The sequence below is a fragment of the Saccostrea echinata genome, unplaced genomic scaffold (genome assembly GCF_033153115.1).
Source record: "Saccostrea echinata isolate AGI-Se365-2 ecotype Australia unplaced genomic scaffold, CSIRO_AGI_Sech_v1 ptg000065l, whole genome shotgun sequence".
Lineage (NCBI taxonomy): Eukaryota > Metazoa > Mollusca > Bivalvia > Ostreida > Ostreidae > Saccostrea > Saccostrea echinata.
This window is the reverse complement of record NW_026889814.1, coordinates 909,025-933,591: the sequence shown is the minus strand read 5'-3', so window position 1 is coordinate 933,591 and position 24,567 is coordinate 909,025. Positions and strand designations below refer to the sequence as shown.

The 24,567-nt window shown below is 32.7% G+C and overlaps 1 protein-coding gene across 1 annotated transcript; it reads left to right on the top strand.

The window, feature by feature from the left end:
- Nucleotides 1-2,792: 2,792 nt before the first annotated feature.
- Nucleotides 2,793-23,521, top strand: LOC133176019 (uncharacterized). The gene is made up of 14 exons (XM_061311195.1): nt 2,793-3,097; nt 5,812-5,915; nt 8,291-8,436; nt 12,081-12,192; nt 13,889-14,001; nt 15,315-15,412; nt 15,959-16,104; nt 17,663-17,830; nt 18,053-18,186; nt 18,601-18,743; nt 19,832-19,887; nt 22,445-22,571; nt 22,664-22,942; nt 23,187-23,521. The coding sequence occupies exons 1-14, from the start codon at nt 2,842-2,844 to the stop codon at nt 23,387-23,389; spliced, it is 2,085 nt and encodes a 694-aa protein (XP_061167179.1). The 5' UTR covers nt 2,793-2,841; the 3' UTR covers nt 23,390-23,521.
- Nucleotides 23,522-24,567: the final 1,046 nt, after the last annotated feature.

Below are 24,567 nucleotides of genomic sequence, written 5' to 3'. Positions count from 1 at the left end.
TTATTTTCCCAGAATAAAATCAAAGAGGATTACAATTATGGAAGCTATACATTTTTTTATTTATAGGTTTCTCTTTCTTAAATCTATCATCCCTCAAAACGATTTATTTCTAAAGTTTTAACTAAAGGTAACTATTTTGCGGAGCAAAAATTAAAAACTTAATTTAAAAATCCTTTTAAAAGGTAATAGATTAGAATAAATCCTGTTTTCAGTTGAGAAATATAATTAAAATCTATTATTAATTATACATTTTTTCATCATTTACAAATTTTCCAGTGTTGACAGATCTATGGGTATATGGGAGCGTAGCGGGAACGACAACTCTGGATAGAGAATGACCCGCCGATTTACAGGGAAACAAAATGACCTTTCGTAACAAAAGAGCACACTAAGGGAGATAATTAATCTCGAAACTTGCGTATTATAGTAGACTTGTTGCATTACATGCATATTATATATACATACATATATAAAACTATTCAATTCTTTATATTATGTGTTTTATATATTAAATATATACATGCAAGCTGTTAAGGAGTTCTGATCTTGATAGCATCTTTATAGCGAGCGCAGCGAGCGGCGCGAAGCGCCGCTCGTCACTGCGAGCCCTTAAAGCAACGCCTGGGCGAAGAGAAAATTCGGACTTTGCACATTGATCCAAATGATTTTTTTCCGCAGTTACCTGTGGTCCCATAATGCTTAGCGGAATGCATCTCGTCGCAAACTACATTCTCGCGGTAGCAACAAAAATATTCAACAAAAAAAATCACCTTGATTTAATGGATATACATGTATAGCAGACAGATAGTAGATTAAACGTTTTTGATTAAAATTAGCACTGTTCAAACTTCGTTTTGGTAATGCACATACGAAGTGCGACGTCAGAGTCTAGACGTTGCAAATATCACGTGCGGTTTGACGAGCCCGGTTTTAATTAAAACTGAAAGGTATCTGCGCTCGCCCTAACGGTCACACCGTCAACATATTAACATGGGCAAGAAAGAAAGATAAATCAGATCATTACACGACTATTTCTATAAAGTACATATATTAGAAAGTGATGAGGGTATTAAACCCTACCCTTTTTGGGACTAAGGACATTTTAGAGGAAGAAAAATCAGTTACCTGGAAAAATTCAATGGACATTTTAACGGATATATTGATTAATTAATTACTCAGTAATCAACTCTTAGACTAACGGAGGCTTCAATGGCACAGGTAAACAATCAAAACCCAACTCATATTCATTCAGGGAAATATACGAGAACACGGTAAAAATGATGGTTTGCCTAAAACCAGACCCTGTTTCTTAGAAATTTTCAAAGAAAAACGACAAACCTCGTATTCGAACTAAGAGTTATTCCCCGACCATTCTCAAAGTCATACTCCTGTCTACCTGTTTGGTGAGCTGCAGACTAATAGCGGAAGAGAAATATACATGTATATATTTAACTGGATTTTCCGTTTAAATGTCCGCATCCTGTTTCGAATTCCACTAAAATGTCCTACAGATCTTCCCCTAACATGTCCACATATTTTCCCGCTACAAAGTTCATATTTATTCGGTAAAACGTCTTGTCAATCCGCTAAATTGTCCAACGCCGTCCTTTTATAGTTCTCAACAAATGTCCCGCAACTGTCACTGTAAAATTAAGTAAATAATTAAGTAATTCGCCGTCCAAGAATAAGTAAAGATTTGGAACGTATGCCAAGAAGAATGATTGATAAAACGTGCATGTATATAAATTCAAAATAAAAGTTCAAAATAATATTCGCAAAAAGAGTCTATTTTGCATGTTGATACTATTCTAAATTTGAATTACACTGACAAATTATAGACGATGTTCTTATGAAGATTTTTTAAACATATTTCTTATAATATTTCTGAAAATAATTTGATCCCTAATTAATGGTTAGAACCACACTTTGATAAATTAAAGTGTATTCAAAGTATTCGATCATATGTACATGTAAAATATCTGTCACTGAGTTCGAAAATTTGAGTATTTTTTAAAATATACACCTACTTTTTAAATAGCCTGCACAGTCATACTAAAAACAACATTTTCCTTTTTGAGAATCCTGCTTGCTTTGGTGATTTGTTTGCTGCTTGAACCGTGTTTGTCGAAGGTCGTTTAACTAAATGCATTCCGGGTTGTATCATGCTTAAAAAATAGACTGGTTCTATTTCTAGACATTCTGCTTTAGATAAGACCGTTTGAGAATTTCAGATGGAACCAAATACCACAGGACCTTGCTGCTATTGGCGAACCTTACTACAATGGATTGGGGCATAATACAGGCCCGTAGAACGCTGGGGGGGGGGGGCAGTGGGGGCCCCATCACACTTTTTTCTGAGTAATTTGCTGTAGTAAAATTTCCTTCAGATGCTGGTTCCCCCCCCCCAGTTTTTGATGTACGTCCCCCCCCCAACACACACAAACACACTTTTTTCTTCTTGTCAGATTTTTTTCAGGCTTTGGGCCTGTAATATACTAATAGGTTTACATTTGGGACTTAATTAAATTATATGCTAGTACATATGATGTCGTCTATATATAAATGAAATTTTTACTTTTTGACATTAAACTTCATAAAACCAAAACTAGGAGGTTGACTTAGAGTAGGACCTAATATTTAAATCTTAACATGCCGGAAGTGGAATTTGTAAAAGGTCACCTCGATAGAGACAAGAAAAAGTACATTAATCATTAAAAATATCAAATAAAGACTCTTTATAAAGTGTTTTCTTTCTTTTGTTAAATACATTGCAAAAGAACAGGAAGAAGAGTGTCGAAGTAAAACAAGTTTTTTTTTGTTTGCCATTTTTTTTTAAGTGGAATGATTGTGCGGCTACTCTTCTTCGTCCTCTTCCTATTTGAGTGCCAATGTCGAGTGGTGAGACCTCACCAGAACTGTGTTAAGAATGTCTGTTACTTTGATTTTGATGTTGATTATAAGTTTACCATGATGTGGTACAACTACACCAATACTCTCGATCCGGAGTTTTATCCTGTCGTAATGAAAAACGGAGTCCTTCATAGAAGAATTACAAGTGATACTTGTGGAGATACGCTCATTCCGCTAACATTAGAAGGTAAATATTTACCTAGAATACTTTTTAAAGTAAATTAACTTTGTTGCTGGGAGGTTAATTACTATAACGCACATTTAACCTAAAATAAGTTAAATTTTAAAGTAGTGGAAATGGAAATAAAACTGTCGGTTCATTTTAACAACTTTCAAGTAAATGGACCCTATTTTTTTATTTTTGTTTTTTAGTTGACAGAAAATATTAAATGTTCTCCTATAATGTGTGCCTTTGCTTCAAATAATTTTAAAAGGGAAGTGATATTTAAGTTCCGGACAGAACAGAATATGCTTTTGTGTTTCAACAAAAAGCGTCTTGTTTGGTTCCAGAGAGTTATATCTATAAAAAGTATATCATACTTATCGAATTTAAAACACAATGAGAAATATACTACGTTCCAAAAAAAAAAAAAATTAAATAAAATAAAAAATAATAATAATAAAAAAAAATAAATAAAAAAAAAAGTATGCTTTAATGCAGTTGTTAATCAAGATGTTTGAAAGACTATCTGATTCTGTATACTTGACAGAGAACAGTATGCTTATATTTTAAATTATTTATTTTTTGAAAAAACTTGTTTGCAAAATAATCGATGTTGGGGGGGGGGGGGAGGGTTAAGTACTAATTAAGGAAAAATCGGAAAAGATAAGTTTTCTTTCACTTTAAAAATTTCAGTGTATACTTATCAATTTTGAACAAATAAATTTTATTTTAAAAAAATTGGCTTTTCATACTATTATACTCTGATTGTAGAAAAAAATCTGCAAAAACATAAATTTTGACGAACAATTTAATCAATAATTAGTGTCCTAATCTTGGCAGATAAAGTTTCTATGGATTATTATCATAACTATGGATGCTAAATCTAGACAGTTTCAAATCTAACAAAAAATAGATAAATATATGAATAAATAAATAAATAATAAATGAATGAATAAATATATAAATATATAAAACCACCATAGAAATAAACCATCATAGAAGAATCTTGGAACGGTATAAAAGGCTTATCCATTTTAAAGACAATCTTAATAAATCTTTTATTAAATAAACGCAAAGCAAGCGTATTGTCATTATTTATTTTATGATGGAATAATAAGTGATATTTTGACAATGACCGCTGTTGACAATGACCGCTGAAAACATTTAAATCATGAAACTTAATTATTCATCCCATTAATTAAAACAAATAGGACATAATTTATCCGCTTTTCTGTGAAAAGTTCATTGTGACATTGTGAAATTAATTTCGGTCATAGATTTTTCATGTCCTTGAAAGCTAGGCTCGTGTGAACGTGAAATGTTTAGTTTTCTGTATAAAAATAATAATGATATTTACGCAAAAGTGTGTTCTAGCCTCAAAGCCCCATGTTCACTGTTAGAACGCTGTGTTCTAAAGAGAAAATATTATGCAATCAAACCTTTTACTCACGATTACAAATTTTCTTAATGCTTTTATATATGGCTACTCTTAAATGCATCTATAGAAAAGAGAAGATACAAATATTATTCTTTAAATAAGAATTTTATATTTTCAAATAGAGGAAAAATGTATTGCACTTTTATCATTCTTAATTCGACTACATTTCTACTCAATATAATGTAAAAAAAAAAAAGAAAATAAAAAAGAAAAAAATCATACATTAGAATCAAGTATTATTTTTTAGAACTCTATAAGGGGGAAAAGGAGAACCTGTGTTGAAAATTGCCAAGATTGGTTTCTTGATATTATGAATAAAAAAATCGACTACTTCAATGACAAAATTGTTAATTTAATTTTTTTTTAAGTCATTTCCGACAAAAGAAATTGATTTCATAGCTTCAGATAAAATGTTGTATACTATCCCACTGGTATGATTAAAATTAGATGCTAAATATGTTAATTTTTTTTCATAACATCTTATTATATACTAGTATTCCTTTGATAATTATTATTATTTTTTTAATGAGTAAAAATTGTCTCTCCAGGAAACAACATTACATAATTATAAGGCAGCAATTTATATGATAAAAGATCATCAACCACGTTACCTGTTCAGCAATGACAATTAGAAAACATAAATTTTAGAAATTCATTTTTTTTTATTTTGCTCATTGTTTATTGCCTATTGCCGCATGGAGCCGAACCTTAAATGATGCTTGGAAATGTAATAAAAAGAAAATGAAACAAACAATTTCAAAAGAAAACGATATTTCAAAACAGATTATTGATATTTATAATATCTGTTATTCCTTTTTATGCATCTTATTTGATTTTATAAGGCATGCAATGTAGTCTTCATATGAAAGTAATTTTGGTGTGGTCATAACTAACTATCATTAGAATTTCGAAATTTACCATTAGAATTTTAATCCATTCTTGGTATTGTTAGAAAGTCTTCATTATTTCATATTCTTTTGAAGTGCCTCGCCTACGTTGAAATCACGTTACCGATAGTTTGTAATTTTATCGGCCATCAACTATCTACAACCAACACAAAAATTGATAAGATGTAAATTTCTAAGCAATACTGGCTAGATACAGGTTTAACAGCTAAATTTGTTTGTGATTAGCGACTTACAAATAAATAAATAAATAAATACATATTAAATAAAATAAAAACAAAAACAAACAAACAATCAAACAATACTGAAAAAAGATCAATAAAATGCAAGATGTAACCCCATAGGAGCTTATTATACAATATTAATACGTGTAGTATTTTTTTTCCTTTTGATAGAATTCAAACACAGTGTGAGTCCCGGGGATGGAAAGTATAGAATGGTTTATGCTATCAATGGCCAGATTCCGGGCCCAGATGTTGTTGTATTCGAGGATCAAATTGTAAGTATCAAAAACTGTCCAAGACCATCTTCAGAGAAAGTAAGATTAAAAAAATCTTTTAAAATTCTCACCTCTTTCACATCACTATTTCCAAATCGAAAACATTTGCGTATTCTTGACATTGAAAGTATCGTGTGAGGTTGTGGAGTCGCAGTGGGGTTAAGCACAACTGTTCTAATATTGCCACTTTTGACATACATGTAGCCAATCTTTATTAAGGTTAGATAATTATAAAACATAATTGGGAGTCAATATCATGTTTTAAAATTTTTTTTAAATATTTTCAAAAAATGTCTTTTTGCTAGAATAATTAAACCTCATTCTTTTTTTCTATTTTACACGTAAGTAGGCATACATGTAACGACTTCATTTACAAAATTTGAAGTATGTAATAATGTTAAAGTATTTGTATTAAAATGGAATCCTAAATAAATAATCATGTCTAGATTCACGTATTTCAAATCAAATGATGCCCTTTTCAAATGTCATTGTGAGCCCAATGGATGTTTTGCCATTTTGGCAATAGAGTTTTAATTCTAGGTAACATGTTAAAGACTTTTCCTTATCGTTAGCGAACCGTGATGAATTATGGTTAATGAAGAAAGGAAATGCCTAGTAAGATAGTTTAAAATATATTTATTTATTACAAATGAAATGGATTGAACAGCAGGCATAATGCCTATAATTGTTCTCTCCATAGGTCAAGGTACATATAACAATTATTGGTACATTAAACATTGAAAAGCAGTATGTAAAATAGATCATTAATTGGTACATATATAAAGTGAATCCACAGAGAGAGAGAGAGAGAGAGAGAGAGAGAGAGAGAGAGAGAGCATAAAAACATAATAAAGTTGACTCAGAGTGGGAAAAATTCCTTAATATGCCTAAAATGAGATAATATTTTTCCTAGCATATCATAATAAACTAAGATTTCAGTGAAAACCTTTTTGACTTTCTTATAAAGGCATGTACATGATCAAAAAATGAAAAGTTGTCTTCTCAACATAAAGAATCAGCACCATATAGTATATTATCTATATTAATTGGTATGCCATTCTCATTCATATATTTAATCAGCATCTGTCTATGAAGAACATATTGTGGACAATACATGAAAAAATGTAATGAATCTTCAGTTTGGTATCCACAGTTTGACATTTTGGTGAATCATTAAGGTGGTCCTCAAAAAGGTCAGCATTAAGGTTACTACATTTATTTCTCAACTGGCAATGTCGTATACTTTCAATTCTGTTCCCATAATATTATTGTAAAACATGACTTTATTTTTCTGGATGAGATTGGTACATAGAGGGTGTAGGTTGATCCTTTTTTTTTTGAAATTTTGCAATGCAGGGGAACTTCCACAATCATCAGTTAAATTATTTTTTAAGGATATTATGACTGGTATATAGTAAGACGAATGATTGGGATACGATATGAGTTTGGGTTGCGATAATTATAATTATGCTGAATTAGCATACATCCCTCGAGCATATTATACATGTAATCAGGGGTAAGGTAATTAAGAATTTTATACATCAGTGTGAGCTTATGATTTTCCCTTCTTGAACTTAAGGTTTCCCATCCCAACTTTTTATATAGGTTAGTTTTGGATGTATTACACCTAATGCCCTTCATTATTCTTTCAGCTTTCACCTGAACACTTTCCAGTAATTTAGATTGTTTATCAGTGCAATATTAATTATCCCGTACCACATCCCCATATACTGCAACTGGTCGAACAAATGATAGACATATTTTGATTAATGAGTCCCTTTTTTAATTTTGTATTTAAGTGTACGCAATATATTTAGTCGTAAACAAGCTTTCTCATGAATTGTTGTAATATGTTCGGACCCCCCCCCCCCCACCCCCACCCCCATTAGACTGTAACATCAACCCTAGGTGACAGTGACCTTGATTCTGAAAAATATAATATTCATTGTGTTCCCAAATGAGATATTTGGGTGTACTCGTTGAGTTCTAGTAAAATTAACATTTAGTGTCTTATTAGGGTCACATTCAACTAGCCGTTGATGAGACCACTGCCTTATTTTCTCAAGATCATCAGTAAGAAATACTGCAGGCTGACTATGTCAGCATCTACAATAACAAACAAGGATGTGTCATTATTTGATTTTGTATGGTTTAAGTAATATCATTGATATAAATACGAAAAAGAAATGGACCTAAAACGGACCCTTGTGGGACTCCAGCATTAACGCTTTCCAATCCAGAGGGGTATCCTTCTAACACTACCTTCTGGACTCTATCACAGAGAAAATTCTCAATTCAACCTAAGATATCACTTGTTAAACCATCATGTTTGAACAATTTAATTAAATATTAATGATGTGTTTAATTATATATAGATTTCTGTTCTTGTACACAATCACCTTAAAACGGAAGGTGTGACTGTTCATTGGCATGGCATGGTGCACAGAGGTACACCTTTTATGGATGGGGTTGATATGGTAACTCAGTGCCCAATTTTACCAGGACAAACATTTGAGTACAGGTACGGGTAATTTTCAGACCTTACACAATCCCTTGTAATGCTTGAAAATTTTATACACAGAAGAAATAAAAAAAAAAACAGAAGAAGAGCGAGAAAAACAAGATGTGTTTGTGAAACACTGATGCTCCCGTATGGCAGCTTATGGCGAAGGTTAAAGTTTCTAAAATGCAAGTCAAAATCCAGGCCAAAAGATAAAAAAATGTTGGTACCCAAAGAAAGGTCTTGTCTCGAGGAATATACCTATGAAATTTGAAAGACGTAGATGCAACTGTTCAAAAGTTATGGCGAAGGTTAAAGTTTTTTAAAAGTAAGTAAAACGTCAAGGTCAAAGTGGTTGGTGTCCAAAGGAAGGACTTGTCACAAGAATTACATATGTGAAGTATGAAAGCCCTAGCACCAACCATTCAAAAGTTATGCCAAGGTTAAAGTTTTTCAAAAGTAGGTCAAACTCCTATGTCAAAGTCAAAGGATCAAAGTGGTTGGTATCCAAAGGAAGGTCTTGTCATAAGGATTACATAAGTGAAGTATGAAATCCCTAGCATCAACCATTCAAAAGTTATGACCAAGGTTAAAGTTTTTCAAAAGGAGGTCAAAGTCAAAGGTCAAAGTGGTTGGTATCCAAAAAAGGACTTGTCACAAGGATTACATATGTGAAGTATGAAAGCCCTAGCTCCAATCATTCAAAAGTTATGGCCAAGGTTAAAGTTTTTCAAAAGTAGGTCAAACTCCTAGGTCAAGGTCAAAAGGTCAAAGTGGTTGATGTCCGAAGGAAGGACTTGTCACAAAGAATATACATGGGAAGTTTGAAATCCCAAGCACCAACTGTTCAGAAGTTATGGCCAAGGTAAAGGTCTCATAAAATTTTGCAAAAGAGGGTCAAACTCCAAGGTCAGGGTCAAAAGGTCAAATATGATGGTACCCAAAGAAAGGTCTTGTCACAAGGAATACACATGTGAAATATGAAAGTCATAGCTCCAACCAATCAAAAGTTATGGGCAAGTTTAAAGTTGACAACAGACAGACAGACAAACGGACAAACAGACAGACAGGACAAAAACAATATACCCCCCGGGATCTTTCGATCCGTGGGCATAAAAACCAAAACAGAACGGAAGCAAGATGTGTTTGTGAAACATTGATGCCCCCGTATGACAGCTTATGGCGAAGGTTAAAGTTTCTCAGATGCAAGTCAAAATCCAGGCCAAAAGGTAAAAAAATGTTGATACCTAAAGAAAGGTCTTGTCTCGTGGAATATTCCTGTGAAATTTGAAAGACCTAGCTGCAACTGTTCAAAAGTTATGGCGAAGGTTAAAGTTTTTTAAATAAAAGTCAAACGTCAAGGTCAAGGTCAAAGTTGTTGGTACCCAAAGGAAGGACTTGTCAAAAGGATTACATATGTTAGAATGAAAGCCCTAGCACCAACCATTCAAAAGTTATGGCCAAGGTTAAAGTTTTTCCAAAAGGAGGTCAAATTCCTAGGTCAAGGTCAAAAGGTCTAAGTGGTTGGTATCCAAAAAAAGGTCTTGTCACATGGATTACATATGTGAAGTATGAAAGCCCTAGGATTAACCATTCAAAAGTTATGGCCAAGGTTAAAGTTTTTCAAAATTAGGTCAAATTCCAAGGTCAAGGTTAAAAGGTCAAAGTGGTTGGTATCCAAAAAAAAGTCTTATCACAAGGATGACATATGCGAAGTATGGAAGCCCTAGCTCCAACCATTCAAAAGTTATGGCCCAGGTTAAAGTTTTTCAAAAATAGGTCAAACTCCTAGGTCAAGGTCAAAAGGTCAAATATGATGGTACCCAAAGAAAGGTCTTGTCACAAGGAATACACATGTGAAATATGAAGGTTATAGCTCCAACCAATCAAAAATTATGGGCAAGGTTAAAGTTCACAACAGACAAACAGACCAACAGACAAACAGACAGACAGGACATAAACAATATACCCCGGGGATATTCCGATCCGGGGGCATAAAAAAAGCAACGATATAGATCTAAATAAGAGTTTAGTTTCATACTGTCGAATTAGATTTTTAAGATTCTAAGATGAAATAGCTGCATTTGAAGGGTTATGTTTCTTTTTATATTTTTGCAAATCATTTTTCTCTAAAGGACAGAAGCTACAAAAAATTGTTTTCAAAACACATAAACAACTAAATACATGTCCATATTCATCTGAGTAAAATGAATAAGTTTAGCCGCATAAAGTTTTATTGTTTATTCAAAGTTTCTCAGTAATATATCTATACAGTGTTAAAAAATGTATGTTGATGAAAGGGAGTTATTTCAACACAATAGAGGGTCTACAAGTTCTTAATATTATAAAGATTTGATATATCCATCCTTTGCAATGAAAAAAAGTACACACATATAAAACCGATCCATGCATCCAATTTTTTGTCGGTAGCCTTAATCACCAACCAAAGACAGTAGTACATTCAATCTTTTTTTATGCCCCCGTATCGAAGATTCGGGGGTATATAGTTTCTGCCCTGTCCGTCCGTCTATCTGTCTGTCTGTCTGTTTGTTTTTCTATTTGTCTGTTTGTCCGCAAAATCTTTAACATTGCCCATAACTTTTGATTGGTTGGAGCTATGGCTTTTATATTTCACATGTGTATTTCTTGTGACAAGACCTTTCTTTGGGTACCACCATATTTGACCTTTTGACCTTGACCTTTGAGTTTGACCCAGTTTTGCAAAATTTTATCCAACTTTAACCTCGGCCATAACTTTTGAACAATTGGTGCTAGGGCTTTCATACTTTACATATGTAATCCTTGTGACAAGACCTTCCTTTGGATACCAACAATTGTAATCCAGTGACCTTGACCTTGGAGTTTGACCTTCTTTTGAAAAACTTAAACATTGGTCATAGCTTTTGAACGATTGGTGCTTCAGTTTTCATATTTCACTTGTAAATTTCTTGTGAGAAGGCCTTTCCTTAGGCACCATTAATTTTTACCATTTGACCTTGACCTTGATGTTTGACTTACTTTTGAAAAAAAATCAATCTTTTCTATATCTATCCAATGGTTGCTGCTAGGGCTTTCATATTTCACAGGTATATTCCTCGAGACAAGACCTTACTTTGGGTACCAACATATTTGATTTGCATTTGAGAAAGTTTAACCTTTGCTATAAGTTGCCATTCGGGGGCATCAGTGTTTCACAAACACATCTTGTTTCCATTTTGCAATATGAATAACCATTTGTTGATAAGGTACAATGTACATATACAGTGCTGCTACCTATGAAGTTGACATTTTTATCCTATTCTAAGTAAATCCCGCATACAATAATCTAAAAATTGCAATTTTTATAGTATAATTCAATCATTACAAAGCCTTTTGGTACCATTATTCATGCTGCATGTGTGAGAAGGAGAAATCTTTGGCGACGACACACAAACCTCAATTGTTGAAGCTCCTTTTTCTTTCATTCCCATTTTAACGTACTAAATTGCAAAATTCCTAACTCTTTAAGGTATATTTACCGCTACAGACCAATCTTAAAAAAAAGAGAGATTATAATTATACGATGTACGGTATATTATAAGGCAATGAGCAACGGTCAAAAAGATTTCCAAAAAAGAAATGAATAATAATAATAAAAAAATAAATAAATGTATTTCCATTTACAGATTTGTCGCCTCCCCTGTAGGCACACACTGGTATCATGCACATACTAATAGCATGAGAAATGACGGATTGGCAGGTGCCCTTATTGTATTGCCAAGAATAAGACCAGCTATTGTAAGTAATTCCTATGAATATACAAATGAATAAAAAGTATAATTAAAAATTATCAGTACATTTTATGACATTTGCATAAAAAAATGATATTTTTATCAGTCATATTGAATATCACAATCGGGTGAATTTATCTTACTAGAAATTTTTTTTTGTTTAATAAAACAATGTACATGTAATGCCACATGTACAAATAAAAAAGCTGACCTTGATGCCTAGCAAAATAGGAAGGTTTAATGTCAAGATAATTAATTGAACTTCATGTGACATGTTATTAGTACATAGGCGTCGGAACTGGGGGGGGGGGGGGCTTAGCCCCCCCCCACTTTTTTTTTGCAAAGATAGACATAATATAGGCATTGAACATTGAGGCGTAGCTTTAGCCCCCCCCCCCCCCCACACACACACACTTTCAACAGGCACGTTGCAGTGTTGTCAAAGAAGGGTAAGTGGTAGTGTTTGAAAATGAATTTGGTACTGAAAGAAGTTCGATCCTACTCCCTCCCCCCCCCCCTCCTCCACGAAATAGAATTTTTGGGTTTGGACAATGGGACAATGGACATTTCCTTTTTGCTCGTCAAGTTCTTTTCAGGTTTTGAATTTTTTTCTCTTTCAATTAGCCCCCCCCCCCCCCGCCACTTTCAATTTGCTTGCGACGCGAATGTTGTATATATACTATGTAAACTTATGTATGTATACTATGCAAAGTATATATTTCTCATACTCCTCCCACCCCCATCCCCCAATAAAAAAATGAGCACCCCTAATTTTAAACAAATCTTATTTTTTTTCAATAATTTTCGCTATCTTTGAAGCCTCTCTTTGTAATTTTTCTTAGATACCCAAATAAATTCGTTAGGACTTATTTAAAATCATTTCCTATGTATGTGTAACAAACATTTTTTGGTTATCCAAGAGACGAATCTCACTGTCACAAATGCAGATGATAGTGAGATTTTTTCATAAAAAATGTTCAACGTTGTATAAAGCTTCGAAAAAGAAACATTGATCTCAGACGGACTAGTTGTTTGGCTCAAACTTCGAGACCAGAAGAACCGGGTTTGACTTTCGATCCTTATTCCTTGTCTTAGGTTAATTAAAAGTAGTGTGTGTTCCTTCACGATGTGCCAGCAGTGAAAGAAGTGAAAGCCATGGAGCTTTTGATATGACCTTAAAATAGAGGTTTTGTGTACGATTGGTGCTTGCACGATAAGAAACTTCACTGTTGCAAATGTAAACGACATGCATTGGTTAAAATATAAGGCACTTCAACCTAAAGCTGATGAGATCTATGCTTGAGTGAAAAATTATCAAATGGAAAATAAAATAACATACAATAAATCGAAAGAAAAAAATCCTGGCCAAATGATTTATATCATTTCAATGAAATATGTACTTATTATATGAATATATGATAATACTTAGAGGTTTGGAATGTGATTATCTAATTTATTCATTTATTACAGAAAGAAAATTAGTGTGAAGTAACAATTTAATATATGATAGTCAATTGTACATGTACATAGGACTGCAGTTACATTACATTAAAAACAATGCAATATAATAAACAAAATATAAAGCAAGAAAGATGCATGATACCTTTAAAATTTACTTTCTCACAAAATATCAGTATGCTTGAAAGAGAATCTACATCACTGTTTAGCAAACTGGCTATAAATCAGATTTTCTTCATTTACAGAAGATCCCACATAATCCGATTCCGGAAGTAGATGCAGAATTTTCAATAGTTTTACAAGAGTGGACAAAAAGGATGACTCAAGAAAAGTTTCTTTCTACAAAAGGATTAGGACTGTAAGATATATCGGACTATAATTATTATTACTGTCTTTATATAATTAATCAACGAGAGTTTGATTGATTAAACATGAAGCTTCATAAATAACTTGATAATGTAATGACATTTGATAAATTTATTTATATTTGCATATGATGATGAGAACTTTTTTTGAGCTAGTATTTAAAAGTAATTATAAGTACCAGAGGAAGCATGCGAAAAAGGACAGATGCATTTAATATTGAAGGTTTGAATACTCTAACACAAATAATTCCATTAAGTCAGGTAGGATCTGCCTCACTTTTGTATTGGATGGAATATAAGTAAGAAATATTATGTCGATCTTCCTATCTACTACCAAAGAAACGAAGAATTTCAATATAAAATAGACGGCACAATTACATGTAAGAAAGGGATGGCGATATTGAAAACAAATGAATTTTAATTTGAGAAACTCCTAGCTTTATTTTTAATCGTCGTTGCTTTGTTATCTCTTTGTAATGAATTATGAAACTTTGTATTTTATGTGAAGGATGTTCTAAAAATACACAGCCTGGTCTCATATATTTAAAATTTCAATAAAGGAAAATAAGATGTTCACTTTTAAATTAAGAATTATCAGTCTGAGTGCGAACATACCTGCTTCTGCAGTTTTCAAACAAGCTCCCATTCTAGATCAATATATTGCGATCTTTTTTTGTCATCATTCCCTATACAGTCGACTCTTGTTAGTCCAGACTCGAATATTCGCAAGCAAATCCGGATTATTGACGCGTCCGGATTACTGAAAATAACTCTTTAAGTAAGTATTGGGAGACATAAATATAAAAATTTTAGTTTCCTTTAAATCTCGTATGAAAGGTGAAACGTCCGGTTTTTTGAGGTCCGGATTAGTGAAGATTCACTGTATTGTAATTATTACGTTACTGTTGATATCTTTTAAAAACGTGTCTTCATCACACGTTGTAGTATATATATATATATATATATATATATATATATATATATATATATATATATATATATATATATATATATATATATATATATATATATATATATAGTTCATAAATATATCTAGATAAATATTGAACATTATTAAAAAATTGTCAAAATTGTTAGCATATTATTTTTAAAAATACACCCATAAATGAACTTTGTTATTAAATCAAATCTCTTTCTTTATGCTAAAAGCATTCTATTCTGTCGACGTGGAAATATTTTTTTCATGACGCCCCCTTCAGTAATATTGCATCTAATGCCCTTTTTTTATCCGTTATTATTACATGTGTGCAAAAATCTATACTAATGTTAATACTTTTTTATAAAGTTTGGATGAGTACGACGGAGCTTGTCTACCACCGGTTGTGCGTCCAGACGGATCTGCTAACAGATACCAATTACACATGGGCCTCGTGAATGGTCTTGGTATGTTTGTGTACAATTCGGTTTATCTATGACATTTTATAAATTCTTTTTTTCCCTGGGTGACTCAGAGTTTTCCTTTCAAATCTCAAAAAGCTCATAAAATTACCAACTTGCAAATACAGACAATAATATCATGCTACAGATAATGATTAGTGAAGTACATGTAATATGAGGAAAATTTATTGTATATTTTAATTATCATTAATGTTATCAAATTGTTGTGCAAAAAGCGTCAATTTCGGAAATGTATATAGATTTTTTAAATGCTTTTAACTTCATTTTGAAATATAAGAATGAGATTTATTACGTTCCTAATCATGCAATATACTTCCCAAAATATAAAATAGAATGGTAAAATAGTGCAACACTTTTGGTATAACGATTTTCACATTTCGATGTCTTTTAAACCATAATATCTGATGGGTTTTTTTTTTTTCTATGAAATGATTTTCACTAGATTTTTAATCCATGTATAATTTTTAATTTTTAAAAACATTTTCAATCCATATATAAACATAATATTTCTACTTTTGTTTTACTTTGTAGGGAGAAAATACATTCATGACGATCCAAATAATCCAGAAAAGCCTTATATTCCTTTGGAGACCTTTACCGTAAAACAAAAACGTTATTATCGGTTTAGAGTGACTAACGTTGGAGTCAGTTCAGCATTTGAAATTTCTATTGATGATGTATGCATTATATTATTAAATTAAAATTTATTTCTATCTCTTCGAGAACAAAAACATTATTCAGAATTTATCTTCATTTCATCTATTTAAGGGATGCAGTAAAAAGTTTTTCTTTCATTGAAATACTAGTATTTTTTACAACATGTGAGTTGTAGCATACGATTTTAGATAATTGAATGTCTTTAATTAATTTAATATCTAAAATTCATAAGGTTTGAATGTAACAATTAATCATTGTAAAATACGTTTGGGCTAATAGAAGTTGACAATTTAATTAAAACATATACGAGGGCTGTTCGGAAATTATTGAGATATTGTTTATATTCTTCTTTCTAATGAACGTTTTTCGGTGAAAATTTGCATATACGTTTGACAATCACTAAGAAGTAATAAAAACAAGAAATATTTTGAAAATATTTTATTTCATCTTTTCAATGGTATATAAATGTGTCAATGGTAGGGGTACCCGGCGCAGTCACGAAATCAGATATTGAAAATATGTAACACCAACGTTAAAACTCCCAGTGGACCCATAGTAAGAGCAAAAATAATCCAAATTATGTATATAATTTTTCAATTTAATTTTGACTTCATTTTGTGCAAGTTTTTTAGAAATTCGATCAGAAATACGGAGATCACTAAAAACTTTACGCGCGGTATAGCAATCTGATAACGACGACAAAACGGATTTTGACGTAAAGGCGGAGCAGCGAGCATACCTGAAATTTTGTGTAGCGGTATTGAGAACTCTTGTCCAGACTAAACGACCTGCTAAAACAATAACAATGCAATAAAACATGTCTAAGGGTTTATTTTTTTTATTGGAATATATTTTTTTCTTACAAATAATTCAACCAGAGTAAAAACAAAAGCTCCGGACGACCATCAATTATTACGGACTAAATAACGTTGACCCGCGTTTCATAACTCGGTACTGCATGATGCTAAGTCAACCTGTATTTGACACTTCGTGTATATTTTACACTGGGGTAGCAACAGCACACGTTTTATTTTTTGATTTTTTTAAAGAATCGTTTAAGAATTATAAGAGACAGTTTGATTTTTGAAATGTTATATGTAATGACAAAGAAAGTAGATTGAACGCTTCCTGATCATTTCACAATGAGAATATATCGGCTGACCTGACGTTAAAATGACGTATCGATGCTGCTCCAGGTCAATAGACATATGCTTGTTTATAATTTCACCGGAACTTATTTAATTATCGTATAAATTAGAAATTTTGCACAATTGTTTTATTTGTTCTTTAAAAAATGTTGACGAATTTTCATGAATTTATCTCTGTCCTTCATGGAGTAAAAGTAATTGTCTCAATAATTTTCGAACAGCCCTCGTACATGTACATAGACAATATGAGCTAGAGAAAATGATTTGTTACTTTTGCTTAATATTTTGATGTGTGGATGCAGTAATTATTTGCATCTATTTTTATAGCAAGTTTTAGATAAGAACAGGTTATAAATTTGAATTAAATGTAACAAACATTATCGACTCAAAAGCTGTTGCAAATAAATCTTTTTTTTTATTTACTTTGCAGCATACACTTATAATCGTAGCTTTTGACGGAAATGACGTAGAACCATTCAAAACAGATGTCGTCACTATATCTCCAGCTGAGAGGGTTGATTTCATTGTATATACTGGACGTCCGCTAAGTAATTACTACATCAACTTTATTACTGCTTCGACCAAATTTGCAACAGGGGTATGTTCACTAAATAAATAAAAATATCGTGTCAGGTGATTGGGGAGTTCTAATCAAATGAAATATTTTAAATGTTCTCTTATTTTATTTTACAAATAATAATTTTAAAAAATATGGTGTAATATTCATAGGAAATACTGTTTTCCTCAAATTCAGTGCAAATATTTAGAGAATTTAAATAATAAAGTTTTAGTTTTGCTTATAACTACCAATTATTTTTAGGGAAAGCTAAAATACAGACAACGTACATATGGAGTCTTAAATTACTTTGGTGTTAATAAGTATCTTACTCCTGTCGTACGTCACAGGGAATGTACAGATTTTTTGCCGTGTGTTGTAGTAAACCAAGTTTACGGGTATGATTTTTCTTTCTTTTTTTTCCCCATTCTTATTGTTTAATTTATAAGATTTTGTTATCTGAATTATGGAACATGAGGTCGATCATTATATTATACTGTATGTGTACATAACTAGATTATTCAAATTTTAGCGAACTAACTGTGTATTGAGTGGTTGACAAGATCATGAATTAGCGCCGAAGTACACCTGCGCCACATTCTGTATATATTAATGATTTAGAATTAGCATAGCCGCTAAAATTTGTAGCCCACTTTTTGGGTACACGTACAGGAATTCCAATTCTATAGATATACTTACTCAAAACCTTGACAAAGAATAATTTGAGGGACATCCTTTTTACGTTGTACAATGTGTATATAATACATTAAAAGATGGCTTTTAAAAGTTTAATTGTCTTTTTTCACTTCAAGACTCTATCCCGTGAACAAAAATACAATAAGTGTACCAATTACAAATCTGAAGTCAACTCCTTTGGCCTTAAAGAGGAACCCAGTCCCCCTTGTGGGGCCGAAGGATTCCAGACAGTTATTTTTCCTGAATTTCCACCTTGGGGGTAAGTGTTCCATCATATTTGACGATATATATTATCTTTAAACAAAATATTAATATTTTTTGGAGATGAAATTAGAATTTTTTTTGATGAGAAAGATCACTGGCCATATTTTCATTAATTAACCTTCTGTGTTCCGATTTTTCCTATATTTCACATCCCAAATTAGCAGTGGAGTGAAGGAAAGTATTTAATATATTTTAGCTTCCAGGCAAGGGTATATTTTTCCAATGGATTTAGGCATTGGATATATATATATATTTTTTACTACATGTAATATACATGTAAATGCAAGTACTGATCATATGACAAATATTATTTTTAATTATAGCTTTGTGAATTTTTTCTTCATAAAAACATGATTAGTAATCCTGCTATAGTTTATCTGTTTCTCTAAAATACACACGTATAGGGCTATGAAGACAAAGACAGCAACTTTTCCCGATACACAGCCAAGGGAATTACATGCAGTTGCTGTTGAGGGGGACAGTAAACTTATCATACTTCGAATAGTCAGAAAATAGGTGTTTTATTATTATACCTCAGCAGGCTTTACTTGATCCGAGATGAAACGCGAGTTAAATGAAATGCTGCTAGTGAATACATGTAGTTTTATGACTATTTCACCATCGGCGAACAGCACAAAAACTACACCACGGTAGGTGCTGTTAAGAAAAAAAAAAAAAAAAAAAAAAAAAAAAAAAAACAGCAGGTTAAAATTTTATAAAGAAAAAAAGCACAGATAAAATAATATTAATAAAAACATTTTTTACGGACTATTTGGACAAAAGCAAGTTCATTGTCCCCCTCGGGAGTAACTATTTCCCGCGGTTTTGCCTGGGGAAATCATTGCTGTCTTGGGGGGATACTAAACTTCTTGTTGAAAGCATAGCCAGTAAAAAGGTGTAAACTGTATGATAATTGTATTATCATAAATTGAGTATTGTAGAAATACTTCAAAAATGGTTCAAAATTTTAACACCTTTCGTTGTTTCATCTTTACGCAATCCCTGTGGTATAAATTTACATTTCTTTCTGTTTTATTTGTGAATACATACCTCAAATAAGTAAACATTTGGTTTCGATTTCAGACAGAGGACCACGTATCAATGGCATCAAATTTCGCAGACCGAGTTCAGCACTACAGGTAATGCTGCATAATTTAAAAAAAACCTAATAAAGCTTTTTTTTAGGTCACCTGAGTCACTATCCGTTTTCGTATGTCGCCGTGCGACGTGCGTTAACATTTGAACATTTTTAGCTTCTTCTCTGAAACCGCTTAACCAATTTCAACCAAATTTGGCATAAAGCATCTATGGGTGAAAGGGAACAAAAATTGTGAATTTCATGGGCCTGTTCCCCTGGGGTATGAGGGTTAGGGCTAAAACCACCAAAATTACTGCAATCTTCTTATTTACTCCTGGACATCAAGCAGTCAAACTGTTAACATGATTGTAATAAGCATTGATCCCTCTACCAAAATTGTGAATTTCATGGCCCCAGGGTCAGGGGTTCTGGTGCTAGGTCGAGGCTATATACATGTAGATCATATAGTGAAAATGCATTAATTCTTTGAAAATCTTCTTCTCTGCTCCTGGGTATTAAATAAACTAACTAAGTACATAGTTATGATACGCAAGATTGCCTCTTCTAAAACTGTGATTTTTATGGGCCCAGGGTCAAGGGTTCTTGTGAAAAGGGGGGGGGGGGGGGGCTCTATTGATTATATAGTGAAAATGCATTAATTCTTTGAAAATCTTTCTCTCTGTTCCTGGGTATTAAATAAAATAACCAAGTATAAACATGTAGTTATGATGAGCAAGAGTGCCTCTTCCAAATTGTGAAATTGATGGCCCAAGGATCAGGGGCTCTGGTGTTAGGGCAGGGCTCTATTGATTATATAGTGAAAATGCATTAATTCTTTGAAAATCTTCTTCTCTGCTCCTGGGTATTAAATAAAGTAACTAAGTACAAAGTTATGATGAGCAAGAGTGCCTCTTCCAAAATTGTGAATTTCATGGCCCCAGGGTCAGGGGTTCTGGTGTTACATGTAGGGCAGGGCTCTATTGATTATATAGTGAAAATGCATTAATTCTTTGAAAATCTTCTTCTCTGCTCCTAGGTATTAAATAAAGTAACTAAGTACATAGTTCTGATGAGCAAGAGTGCCTCTTCCAAAATTGTGAATTTCATGGCCCCAGGGTCAGGGGTTCTGGTATTAGGGCAGGGCTCTATTGATTATATAGTGAAAATGCATTAATTCTTTGAAAATCTTCTTCTCTGCTCCTGGATGTTATTTAAACAAACTAAGTACAAAGTTATGATACGCAAGATTGCCTCTTCCAAAATTTTGAATAACATGGCCCCAGGGTCAAGGGTTCTTTTGAAAACGCAGGGGGGGGGGGGGGCTCTATTGATTATATATTGAAAAGCAAAATTCTTTGAAAATATTCTTTTCTGCTTCTGGTTAAAAAGCAAAGAAGCTAAGTGCATAGTTATGATGAGCATGATTGCTTCTTCCATAGTAGTGAATTGCATGACCCCTGGGTCAGATGTGCTGGTGTAAGGGTGGGGCTCTTGATAATATAGTGAAAATGCATTAATTCTGTTAAATAATCCTGTCTGCTCTGTTAGTGTTAATCAGATAAACAAAGTGATTACTTACATGTATGATGAGCAAACGTCTGGTCCCAGGGTGAGAGGCTCTGATGTTTCTCGGCGGGGACGGGGGGTGGGGGAGGGGGGCTCTAAGCTCTATTGATAATATATTGAATCTGTAGTAAAAAATGCATTATTTCTTTGAAAATCTTCTCTGCACCTGGGCATATCAGGCAAAAAGAGTAAAAGTTTTAATAAAGATTTTTGAACATCTGGACCATTTTGTCAAGTGTCCTGGTCCTGGCCAGGGCACTATTAATTTGTATTCTACTGAGAGGAGTTATTCCAATTGCCATTTACTTTTGATAATTAGTCACTGTAAATAATGTACTTGAAAGGTTAATAGAATAAGAGAATTATGCAAGATTTTTTATCGTATAATACAAAAAGTACTTTCATCGTTTTAATGATCAGGTAGACTTGTAAGTAATCGATAAATAAAAATGAGACAAAAATAACTTGTCTTATTCAATGTTCATCAAAGACCAAGAGAGTCCAATGTAACAGATTTCAACAAGGAATTAAAATAGTACACAAGCACTGATAGTTTGTTATACTGTATGGTGATAGTGATAAATGGGGAACAGATTAGAACCTAATTTATAAACTGTTAATGAACACTAGACTAATTATTTTGTTGATCCTGATCACCATATTTTTCTTGCTTTTGGGCAACAAAGCTTAACCTTTCAGTTCATTTTATACTCTATGGACTATGGATCCTCTAAATTGTTGTATTATACTCAGGTGACCGTTAAGGCCCTTGGGCCTCTTGCTTAAATTTCCAATCATAACATATTACGGAATTAGTCGTTTTCGTATCACTGTAAAACACGCTTATAGCGAGCACGTTTATAATGAATTCACGTTTACAGTGACGTACGTTATCTTCGTTCCTTGTGGTTTTGAAACGTATTAGGAACTTAAGGAATTTTAAAAAGCTAAAATGAATATCGTTTATAACAAAGCAACATTGTTTGTCCCTGACACTTCACTATTTTTTTACTGTACGAGTAGCATGTGAACTCCATTATTCGTCATTTCAGACCTACCCAGGACCAGACGCTATTGTTCCTTGTGGAGCTGACACTTGTACCGAGAAAGACTGCAAATGCACGCATATGCTAAAACTCGGACTAGGAAATATAATCGATTTTGTTCTCTTCTCTTTTAGTAAGAACATTTCAAGAATGAAAAATAGTTTGAATCCATGAAAATGTAATGTTTGATCTCTATAAGCATTAGCTTTGTCATTTAATTTCCAGGTGACAGAAAGGCTGCCCATCCAGTTCATTTACATGGGCATCATTTTCATGTCCTTAAAATTGGATATCCTCCATATGATTTCAAAACCGGAAATGCCACCGCACGAAATCCAGATATTACATGCTTTGATGAGCTTTGCACAAAAGCAACATGGACGGATCCCTCATGGAATACTGAAAAAATCCCTGGCTTAAACCTAGTTAACCCCCCTATCAGAGATACAGTCGTTGTTCCCGCCAATGGTTACGTCATAATAAGACTGAAAGCTGATAACCCTGGTAATTATACTTGTATAACCATTTGTTAAATCAAGGGCGTATTCAAGATTTTTTTTTTGGGGGGGGGGCTAAATTTTTTTTAATAATAACAACAGAAATTCACAACCAGCTGAATAACATGTCTTATTGACACTTTGTTAGTATGGTTTGGGAGGGTTCTCCCCTCCTTTAAACCTGCCACTAGACGCACTTAAAACCAAAATACTTATTTGTGTGATGTATTTGTACACATATATTTTTGTAGGATTTTGGTTTATGCACTGTCATTTTGGACATCATCAGACTCAAGGCATGAACTTGATTATGCAAGAAGGAAATATTGCGGATATGCCCAAACTTCCACCGAATTTTCCTACATGTAACAACTTCCTGGTCAACCCTGAACAATGGCTGATGGCTCTGAAGAGAGAAGAAGCGAAACGAAAGTCACTGGGCTGCGAATATTGAATTCAAAAATTCTATTTGCATGATAAATGAAGAAAAAAACAACAACATCATTCTAGATACTTTAAGAGTGATCGAATTTTGATTTGCATTCAATTGGAGGAGGTCATATATGATAAAAACATTATGGAAAAAGATTTAGTTGTTTATATATGATATAAATTTCCTCTCCTTAGAATGTTGGTCCAGGTAAGTCTAAGGCTACCTTGACTGAGGCTTTTGACGCATTCAAAGAACGATCAGATCATTACAAAACTGCATTACAAAACTATGACAGGAGAGTTAATATTGTAGAAGATACTTAACTGGTCTTGACTCCTTTTCAATCTGAGCTTTTAACCATGTCCTTAAACCCGAACGAAACATCTTTTTGTCAAGATATCCCCGTGTAAATTCGGGTTGACGTTGGTTCCCTTTCTTTTTTGTATATAAAGGGATCTTGTAAAATCAAACATAGTACTGGTATGTTACCGGCCCCTGTTGCTTGTATCAAGGATTTAAAACCCGATTCCAGTCAGCTGATTTCAATGCATCTCTGGAATTTGAAGGACAGACTTAGTGCTATTGAGCAGTTCTCTCTCCTGAGGCGATAGAAGCAAAATATCCACACTCAATTTGATCACGGAGAATGCAAAAACAATTAATGAAAGAAAGAAAAAAAATAGAGTCCTGAAAAAAGCCATTTTTTTTTTTAAAGTGGTTATTTATTTTTGTGTTCTCAATATCAATATTAGTGTCACGTAATATTTTTTTTAAAAGTTGCATGGTAATTCCAACTTTAAGGTGTAATGTCCCTCTGATAAGAGAGATAATTTTCGAAGGAAATTATTCCAAGCAATCCGATGAATTGTCTTACCAGAGGTTATATATTTATGAGGACCATTATGTAGTCGATTCAATCAAAACTGAACTATCTTACAAATATTGAATTCTTTTTCTTTTGCCTATATTTTTATTGATAACTTATAATAGTTTACCTAAAATATTTATAATCAGCTCTTTTAAACTGTTAAATTGAGATCTCTTAACATATAATTCTCTTAATTGTTACAGGAATTTTAGATGCAAAATTTTTATAATCAATTACTAGTAATTAATATTTTTTTCTCTTAAAAAAATTTGTGAAGAAAGATAACTTCTGAAGGTGGAATGATAACTCTTGTAGATAGATGCATTTTTAT